The sequence below is a fragment of the Myotis brandtii genome, unplaced genomic scaffold, assembly GCF_000412655.1.
Source record: "Myotis brandtii unplaced genomic scaffold, ASM41265v1 scaffold49, whole genome shotgun sequence".
In the NCBI taxonomy this organism is placed as follows: Eukaryota; Metazoa; Chordata; class Mammalia; order Chiroptera; family Vespertilionidae; genus Myotis; species Myotis brandtii.
The window spans coordinates 5,476,893-5,487,957 of NW_005368707.1; the positions used below are offsets into that span (position 1 = coordinate 5,476,893).

Below are 11,065 nucleotides of genomic sequence, written 5' to 3' on the forward strand. Positions count from 1 at the left end.
GGGGAGGGCAGTTGGGGGCCATGAGGCCGGCCGGGGAGGGCAGTTGGGGGCGAGCAGGCCGGCAGGCAGAGTGGTTAGGGGTGATCAGGCAGGCAGGCAGGTGAGTGGTTAGGAGCCAGCAGTCCCGGATTGTGAGAGGGATGTCCGACTGCCAGACATCCCCCAAGGGGTCCCAGATTGGAGAGGGTGCAGGCTGGGCTGAGGGACACCCCCTCACCCGTACACAAATTTCGTGTACCGGGCCACTGGTATATTCATAAAGCAAATCTTAGTACTTTCAAATACTAATTCTCAATTTTTGATTTACAATTTAAAAGGTCACATTATGTTACCCTTTCAAAGTCTAGTATCAATATTCAAATGTTTGAAATTACTTTTTAAAATCTTTAAAAATCCAATGACTTAAGTAATCTTTTAATTTGTGTGGGAAACAAACTGAAATTGAACCTGAGTGTTCACTATTGCAAACAAGTGTGCGTTACCAGAAGCCAAAACTATACACACCACACAAGCCAATGAAATTAATGTTTGTGCAGAATGTAATATTGACAATGGGGAAAATAGTTCACATTTAAAATTTCAGGATAAAATAAAAATTCTACCTAATGTTTTCCAAATTGTACTAATTTTCCTGTACCTGATTATCTAAATAATTTTATAGGGCATACACTACAAAAGTTGACATAAAGATAGTAACTTAGAGAAAGGAGGCAAGCAAAATAAAAAACTTAGCAGGCAGGATGATGGAAAAATGTAAAACACAAAAAAAAACATAGCTGGAAATAAAGGAAAGAACAGGTAAAATAGGTTGTTACATGGAATACAAATTTTAGTGTAAGTTCATTTCATTTATCAACATCTAAAGTAAATTTCTTAAATTTTCAGTTAATAAAACTTTTCAAATTTATAGATTATAAAAAAAAACAAATTTAAAATCTGGTTTTATTCATGTCCACTTTTAAAATGAGGCAAAGTAAATTGGAAAATCAGTAAAATATGTTTTTTGAAGAGGAATTCAATATAGTATGCCCATCTAAGTTAGTTCCTGAAGTACCAAATTTAACGTATCATGAGGCCACTCAACCTATTACTATGAAATGTACAGCACAGTCCCTAATAAGTACACAGTATATACTAAGATACTAATAAAAAATGTTACAAAAAGATCTTACTATTTTCTTATATTTGAATATAAACTAACTTTAAGCACCTAATCTTTAAAATAACTTTTAATTAGTTCAACTATTATTGTCAAAATGTTGATTAACTTTAATGAAACTATTAAATATGCTTACATGCAATCCAGTCAAACCTAGAAAATATTTAAAAACAATCTTTTTTTTTAATCTTAATGACATTTTTTACTATCAACCTAATGAATATTTTCCACTCGTTTCCTTCAATTGTATTATCAACTCTAAAAATGTTAAATTTTTTGAAAGGTTGTATTGAAAGGCCTGAAAATAAAAACGTCATTGAACTGTTTAAATTTTTAAAATTCTTCCTTGCAAATGTGCTATTAGAATTCGCCAATGTAACTGCAGAGGTAGAAGAGAAAATGCTGACATCACAGACACATTTTAGTTCAAGGAGGCAATAGTGCATCACAGACAGTCCTATAGGGAAAGCAAGATGTATATCACAATCAAAATTTACTTTCTAGGAATCGGTTGTCTAATTTCTTTAAAAATAATTTCCAATGTTAATGAAATGCATTATAGGTAGAATAAGTCACTTATTCTATATAAACACTTGGAAGTACCAATTATCAAAAGCCAACTGCTAGTAAGATAGGTCCTGGAAAGAAAAACCAGACAGCAACTCTTTTTATCTAGTTTCTATACCACTAGTTCATTCTGGTAGTTTTTAGGCCAATTACATAAGAATTTTCAAACGCTAAAGACTACAGAATATATTATTTTTATAATGAGAATAGTTATTTAGTTTATTTTGAAGAAAAATCTTCAAAGTACAAAAAACTTAAATGAAGGCAAAATTAAAACTCATAATTAAAATTACTTTAAAATAATTCATATACAGTAACAATATCCAAAAAGTTCAGGAGAAAGGGAAACATAATGAAAAAAAAAAAAAAAAGTCCCCATCTTTGCTCTATAAAGTAACAAAAACTATTTTAAGAAATTTTCTGGAAAAAAAAGAGCCTTTTCTTCCCTAATGCCAAAGTAAACATTAAGGCATTTGAAATTAAAGTATATATAAATACGTTCTTTAAACTTTCTAAATGAGAGTTTCAAAGCTCACAGAGAATGTCATCAAGCAGGAGAATTTTTTTTTTATTTAAGAAATGCATTTCCTTTTTTTTTAACCCCAAAAATGAAAGCAAAAAGAAACAAATGCAATGTCCTTTAGCAATTAAAATAATCAAAATGAGCCCTAACCAGTTTGGCTCAGTGGATAGAGCGTCAGCCTGTGGACTGAAAGGTCCCAGGTTCGATTCCAGTTAAGGGCATGTACCTTGGTTGCCGGCACATCCCCAGTAGGGAATGTGCAGGAGGCAGCTGATCGATGTTTCTCTCTCATCAATGTTTCTAACTCTCTATCCCTCTCCCTTTCCCTTCCTCTCTGTAAAAAAACCAATAAAATATATTTAAATAAATAAATAAATAAATAAAAAATAATCAAAATGGAAATGAAAAATACTAAGGCTCATGAATTAAGCTTCTGCTGAAAAAGAGACATGTTATGAAATTTTTAATTCTTTTTTCTTTAAAATTGTCAATAGTTTTATTAAAACAAAGGTATAAGAAATTACTTTAGAAAAAAAATGTATCTTACAAGAAGAATGTTCCACTTGGCAACTAGACTCTGCAGGACTCCCAGAAATACTAGCATTTTCCTCGGCTGTCTTTCCTCTTAACCATGAAACCAAGCAGTATGATCCAGAGTTGTCACAACAGGCACTTTCTAAAATATCACATAAGGTGTGACAAAGGAGTTCCTTCCGCTCTTCCTCTAAAAATAACCGAAGTACAAATTACAATGGTTTCCTTTGGGAAAAAAATCCGGGCGTGAATAACAATCTTAAGAATGTTTTCATTTAATGAAAATCAAGCATTCCAAGTGTGGGAAAAATCCAAACAACTGATCTGAAATTATATTTTAGAAAAATAATGTGCTTGAGGGTTACAATGTCACCATTACTAAATATTTCCATTACTGAGAAAAAGAATCCTAAAAAATGCAGAATTAAACATTACTAGAAAAAAATATGCTACCTGATAAGATCAACTCTTTCTTACCTACAAATGAAACATTTAAGTCACGAGGTTTCCTTTATTGTAGAACCAGGCACAATGTAAGGGCCTGTTGAGACCTCTTTTTCCCCCCATTTTTGAATTAATCTAATGTCTTTGATCTTCCTGTCCCATAGAGTAATGATAATGAGATAACATACCCTCAGCACAAACAATACCACAACCTATTAGATGAGCAGGGGCCATTGTTGTTATGCTGCATAATATAGAAGCTACTAATACTGTATTACAGTGATTTGAACTATAGATTTTGCACAAATGCTCAATTTCTTCCTGAACCTTAGCCACCTTCCCCTTTTTGAGAAGTATTATTGCTTTCTGAAACTTTCAAAGAGGATAAGATGTATACATAGCCTATGTAAAATTGTATGCTACAGGGAGGTTTCTATTTCTCCTAATAGACTTAAAGTTCTTTAAAGGCCGGAACTGTGTCATTCATTTTATAACCTCCATAGCATATGACATTTATGAAAATGCATATACATTTTTTATCAATAAGAATATATTTCTGTGCAAGCAATCTAATTAGTAAAATGTTGACGTTAATATTATCTCTTGAATAGTCTCTTCTCTACTAAACTTTATTTTGCATTCCCACTATTAATGAATAAAAAATACATGACAATGATACTTTTAACTCTTAAATTCAAAATCACTATGGGCATGGTTTAGAATGCAAGTTGTTTTGCCCTTATACTAACTGGGATTATAATATATTCTACCTCCTTTCACAAGGTATTGTGAAATCCACATAAAATTGTGTAAGATTTTTGTAAGCTGTCAAGTGAATTATCAGGTAGTACCAGACAGCTCTCTGACCTAAGCATATTGCAGAAGCTATGGCAGCTTCATTTGCAATTTAATTCACAATTATTTGCAATATTATTTGCATTGTGTAAGACATTATACTAAAAGATGCAGAAATACAAAGATAACTGAGTTCCTGCTTAGAGCTAAGACAAAACAAACATAAAACAATTACTCCTTATAATATGCTGTAATTTAACAGTTTAGGGTGCTCTATCCTTATTTTATCAAGAGGCCAAAGCTTTTTCCCTTAGTTATATTATCCTGTCTTATATGTCTTGGGAATACCAAATTGGAAATATATGCATTTAAAAATTTGGAGTCACTGACCATGAATCTTCCTGAAATATCAAAAATAAGAAACATGCTCAGCTGGTGTGGCTCAGTGGTTGAGCATCAACCCATGCACCAAGAGGTCATGGGTTTGATTCCCGTCAGGGTATATGCCCATCTTTGAGCTCGATCCCCAGTAAGGGGCGTGCAGGAGGCAGCCAGTCATTGTTTCTCTCTCATCAATGTTTCTATCTCTTTCTCCTTCTCCCTCTCTAAGAATCAATAAAAACATAGCTTAAAAAAAAAAAGAAGAAACCTAAGGGAAAATATCTCATTGATAGTGCACTTTTTAAGAATAGATCATTTTAACTTAACTATTGCCAATGAATGTTGCATAGGTCACCTGTAAAATTGAGGATGGAGTAAATGTTTATAAGATAGCTATCATACCTGGGCAATCCCTCCAAGAAGACTTCTCAGAAGAAAACAGGAGCTTCTTCAAAAGAAATGCCTTTATACAATTAAAGCAATAATTATTACCACGCATCACAAATATACCTTATATCATTCTTTTATTTTAAAATATAAAAAAACTAATTTGCACCACCTTTCTAATCTTTTGCATAGCACTATGAAAATTTCAAATGGCTCTCCTTCACATTCAACAGTAACTGAAGATAATTATTTATCCAGGATATACTATTATAAACTTAATTCTATGTCCATAAAATTCTTCTTTCATAATATGTATTTTCTGATAAATAGAAGAACTGACTCAAAATCAGACACATGACTGGAAACTTAAAGAAATGTAAAGTGGGAAAAAAAATGTAAAGTGAAAGCCAGGAATAAGTCCACATTTCTCTTTGATTCCTTGGAGGAAAAGAAATCTAAATACAAGAGTGATTCTGCACTATTAGCTCTGATTTGTGATACAAGAATACCACTATGAGTCATCACTCTATAAGAAGCTTCTAGCTTCCTGGTTTAAATAAAACAACTGTAAGATTTAAGAGAAAAAAACAAACTGATTTCTAACCTTTCCTTACATGAACCAACTATGTTACATTGCTGATTTAATAGAAAGTAGTTCAGGGTAGTACAGTGTTTCCTTCTTAAACTGCAGTTCAAGGGCTATCGCATCCTAGTCTTATCTAAAATGCAAATTCTTATGCCTCCATCTTTTGTATCTGAATCTCTAGGGGGCAGATTCAAGAAAAAGAGGTTACTGTGATGATTCTGATTTATATGCGTTTGAAAGCAGTAGTATACAATGTGATTATTTTCCATTTTAATGTTTTCCCACAGAATTCATAACAGTAATTCTTAATCACCAAATTTCTATCAAGCTATCAAAATTTACATAAATATTATTTCATGTTTATACTACATTACTGTACATTAAGTTGTTTGCAATGTTTTTGCTGCTATAAATATAAAAGCTATTTCTTGACTACAACATTTCCCATATTAAAGGTTATTTCTTTAGGAAAGATTCACAGGGAAGTACAATTATTACATTAAAAAAAAACTGCATTATCATGGTTCCAATTATAATGTAAAATTCCTTCCAAAATCTAAGTACAAATTTGTACTATATAGTGATATATGAGTATGCCAGCATATCCTACCTTACATGTACTGGCAATTATTTTCTATTTAAAGATTAAAAAGAGTAAGCAGTAGACTCTAGTTACAGTTTTATTTGTACTTTCTTGGGTTCCTACTGAGGTTGAACATCTTGATTCTTTGGCTGTCCAGCACCATTTCACCTGTTCTGATTGCATATACATGCTCATTTCACCTCTGGGGTCTTTGTGTTTTATAACTAATTTGTTCAAATTCTTAAGAAAGACAACATCTATTTATTGTTAATATTCACTGCAAATGTTTTTCTGAGTCTGGAACTCATACTTTCTCTTAGATGGTTGATAATACATTATTTTTAGTTTTTCTGTGGTTTAATATGACCTTAAGAATATACTTGGTATATGATATGAGATTATCTAAATTAATTTTCCCTCTCAAACTGCCAACCAGTCATATCAGTGAAATTCAGTAAACTTCATTTTTCTCCACCACTGATTACTTGGTTCTATAATATGACTATTCTTTTAGCAATAGCGCATATCTTATTTTTTATAATTTAAAAAGTTTTAATACCTGGACTTGCTCATTTCCCTTCATTATTCTTAATGGTTTAGTTTTGACTTTTACTTGAAATTGCAATATAAACAAAATTCCTCTATGACTGAAAAGATTTATGTGACTATAAAACTAAATTACTACCTCAAAGACACATCAGGATTTTGAACATTACAATTATCTTTTTTTATACAACAACCCCACTTGCACAAATAACTGCCATTTTGGAAATGTAATGAATCTTATAAAACAAAAAACTCCTGTGGTATATCTTGCATTTAATTGCATTCATTGACTTACAATAAATAAAGACCTGAAGGTACTATTAATGGCACAAGAGGGGCAAAGTTAATATAATCTAACTTGCAAATGAGAAGGACAAGGAATCTTCAAATTTAGATAATAAGATTCCTACTAGCAACCAAAATTTGCCTGTTATTCAACATAATTTCTCTAATCAATTTATGGTTAAATTTTATTCTTTATATTCAGTAACTCCCAAGCAAACTTCAAACATTCAATTTTTTCTTAATTTTTTTAATAATTCTACTAATGTAAAAAATATATTAACTCTTTAAAGAAATAAAATAATGACCTAAAAGGATATTATTTTAGAATCTGCCATGAAGGGAGATTTTTCCCCCCTCCTTCAAGGAATATACTTTTCATTTAATAATGTAAGTGTATAAAGTATAAGTTTTGAGAAATTTACTTTGAAGCTAACAGTTCAGGAATGCATTCTTTATGCCCAATGAATTAATAAATACCACATTAAATATTTATTTTCAAAACCTGCTGACTGAACATAAACAACAAATTCAAGCTTCTTTTGTAACAGTTCTAAAGTTACATTGCTGTTTCAGACGTAAGTGTAACAGTAAACTGAAAATTCAATTTTTGGTTTTAACAATGTAATGGTTATAACAAATCAGTCTTTGAAATTCAAACAATGTTACACATCAATATTCAAAATCAAATACATATATTCAGATTAACCCTATCTTTTATGGGATTAATAAAATAGAAATAAAGATTAAAAAATCTTTTTATTTTGCAAATTCTGTTTTAAATCAGTTGCTACTAATTTTAATTTAAAGGTCAAAGCTATACCCTAAAATAGTATAATCTGCCAAATTATTTTAAAAATTTGTAAAATTTTAGGTCATGAAAATATTCAACATTTTAGGAATATCATTCTTATAGAGAGATCAAATAAAAATAGTATCATTGCTATAATGTACTTATCTGTAGTATAAAATGTTATTATTCAACAGGATCATTGTATTAGAAAAATGACATGATCATTAATTCCTCATTTTCTGAAAATCAGGGAACACTTACTATGTTTTCTTGAAAATATAGTCCAGTCCTAACCGATTTGGCTCAGTGGATAGAGCATCAGCCTGCGGACTAAAGGGTCCCAGGTTCAACTCCGGCCAAGGGCACATGCCCGGGTTGCGGGCTCGATCTGCCCCCGACCCCAGTAGGGGGTGTGCAGGAGGGAGCCAATCAATGATATTCTCTCTCATCATTGATGTTTCTATCTCTCTATCTCTCTCCCTTCCTCTCTGAAATCAATAAAAATACATATTTTTATAATATTCCAAAGGCTATTGCTGTGTAACCTACTCATGTTCTGAATTCACTTTTTTTCTTTTGTATTGAATTTAATAAAATTGGTTAACAAAATTATATAGGTTTCAGGTGTACAATTCTGCAATACATCATTGGTGTGTTCACCACTCCAAGGCAAGTTTCCTTCCATCACTATTTATTCCCCCTATACCTTCTTCTAATTCCCCCAAACCCCCTTCACATCTGGCAATCACCATACTGTTGTGTCTCCACTGAATGCACTTAGATTTTTTATATCTATAGCAATTTACATGAACAAAAGTTGAGAGGTAACTGACCATGCATCATGATTACAGAGCATATATATTAGAAAGCAAAAAGTAAAGTATGAAATGTTTGAACACGTCCCTCTAAGGAGTTGATAAAGTAGTCTATGTTACCTGAACAGGTGCAATAACAGCACAGGGGCCACCTTCAAACTGTTCTAATGCAGATCCCTCTGATTCACTAAACACAAATCCTAAAAATGAAAGCAAGTAGCAAAGATTAAAAATGTAACTCAAGTAGTAGCTAAAAGAATTTTTAATGTACTTTGCTTTGAGAAAGATCACTTATCACACAGCAACATATTTTCAAGTCAGAAGCCGTGTTAACTTTTGGGGGGGATCAAGGAACCCTTTGAAAAAAGATATGGAACCTATGCTTCCCCACACAGTGCACATAAACACTTACACACACATGCACACACAATATTTTGTATCCAGGGACCCCTCTAAGTGGACTAGGGGGATAAAGTGTGGAAAAGGATACCAAATCTGACTTTTATATAATTTCATTTACTTGAAGACTAGTCAATCTACTGAATTCAAACAAAATTTTAGGACCCTTTCCATACAGTACATGTATTTTTTGTCCCAATCTTCTGTCTCACATTCTATAAGCTAAAAATTATTAAATGGTATCATACATAGCAGTGAATGTACTCACATTGGCTCTGTCTTAATTTAAATATTCCCCAACCAATATTGTCTGAGAGCAGCTAGTAGAAGCTGCCACAGAGAGCACTGGCACACTGCAGCACAAGGACAGAAGTGAGAATTGAGTTACTATGTGTATAACCTTTAGGAAATCATTTCACATCTGTAGGCCTCAGTCATCTTTAAAATGATCACTTCCAATTCCAACAGGCTAGGAATATGTAAAGTTTCATGAAAGATTATATTTCAGTCATTCATCCAACAAATATTTAATAAGCATCAGATAATGCACCAAGCATCTAGATATATGAATGAATGAGTCCGTAGTCTGGAAGAGCCAACAGTTCAGGGAAGACAGACATATAAACAAATAAACACTAAAATAAAGAAATGAATGTTAAAACAGAAGTATGAAGACAGAGTTGTGGATACAGAAAAGAATGACTGCCCTGGCTGGCATGGCTCAATGGTTAGAGAGTCAGCCTGAGGACTGAAGGGTCTTGGATTCAATTCCCAGTCAAGGGATCCTACCTGGATTGCAGGTTCGATCCCCAGTTCTAGTGGGGCACATGTGGGAGGCAAACAATCTCTCTCTTCTCTCTCTCCCCCTAAATATCAATAGGAAGAATATCCTTGGGTGAGGATTAACAAAAAAAAAAAAAGGAAGGACTTACTCTGCCCCAAGTCAAATTATAACAGGTGACTTTGAGGTTGATCTAGAATAGGAATTTTCCAGAGAGGCAAGGGTGGGAAGATAACTTTCAGGTAAAAAAAACCTTTATTAAAGGATACAGGGTAAGAGCAGGGCACGTTTATGGATCAAAGGGAAATTTAATGTAGCTGAAAGGCAATATAGGGGTAGGATAGAGGAGATGGTAAAGGGAGGAGGGAATACTGACAAGAGGTTAATAATGGGTTAATAACAGTACCCTGACAAGTACTAATATTATCATACTTTTTTTCTTTTGTAAGTGACTAGAATGGGGATGAAGTTATTTCAACAGCCCTATAAAAACAGTGCCAAACTGATAAAAGCAACACAGTGTGGAGGAGAAACTATATCCAAACAATATTTCTGTGGTAAACATTAAGATGTGATGAATACCTCCAAGTGGGACAAAGGCTTGGTACAAAAGAAATTAGAGTTGACTGAAGTATCTAGCTTGAGATACTACATGATAGCAAGTGAAGTAAGAAATAGTGTAGAGCAGTGATTTTCCAACAGGTGTGCTGCAGGAATTTTTACAACGTGCAATACCTGATTACTCAGTCAGGGGCACTGACCTCTTTTCCCTTAGCCAGTGGTTCTCAACCTTCCTAATGCCACGACCCTTTAATACAGTTCCTCATGTTGTGGTGACCCCCAACCATAAAATTATTTTCGTTGCTACTTCATAACTGTAATTTTGCTACTGTTATGAATTGTAATGTAAATATCTGATATGCAGGATGTATTTTCATTGTTCACAACCCACAGGTTGAGAACCACTGCCTTAGACTGTCAAATAAGAAATGACAACAGCCAACACAATAGCTATCCACTGTGAATGCTCTGTCTTGAACCGTAAATATCTACACCAGGGGTCCTCAAACTTTTTAAACAGGGGGCCAGTTCACTGTCCCTCAGACCGTTGGAGGGCTGGACTATAGTTTAAAAAAAAACTATGAACAAATTCCTATGCACACTGCACATATCTTATTTTGAAGTAAAAAAACAAAACAGGAACAAATACAATATTTCTATTTGCATGTTGCCTGTGGGCCGTAGTTTGAGGACCCCTGATCTACACTAATAAAAGACAGACATGCAAACTGTACCTTCGCTACGCCTTAAGCCATGCCCACCAGCCAATCCCAGCAACTATATGCAAATTAACCCAACCAAAATGGCGGTCGGCAGCCACGGAGCTGGAGCAAGCAGGAGGTTTGGTTGCCCCAATGATGGAGGAAGCCAAGCTTCCTGCCTGCACGGCCAGCTCTGAGCTCCACTCAAAGCAACAAAGTTTCAATTAT

General features: G+C 33.5%; 1 protein-coding gene across 2 annotated transcripts in view; it reads right to left on the reverse strand.

Annotated features, from left to right (window-relative positions):
* Nucleotides 1–11,065, reverse strand: part of FAM188A (family with sequence similarity 188, member A) — a 142,606-nt gene that overhangs the window by 108,739 nt on the left and 22,802 nt on the right. The window contains exons 2-4 of one of the 2 annotated variants that reach the window (XM_005876564.2): nucleotides 8,516–8,595; nucleotides 4,806–4,866; nucleotides 2,797–2,973 (exon numbers count right to left, since the gene is read on the reverse strand). In XM_005876564.2, the coding sequence (XP_005876626.1) occupies nucleotides 2,797–2,973; nucleotides 4,806–4,866; nucleotides 8,516–8,595 (318 nt within the window). The remainder of the gene's footprint in view (nucleotides 1–2,796; nucleotides 2,974–4,805; nucleotides 4,867–8,515; nucleotides 8,596–11,065) is intronic. The other variant, XM_014547986.1, reaches the window with a different exon arrangement.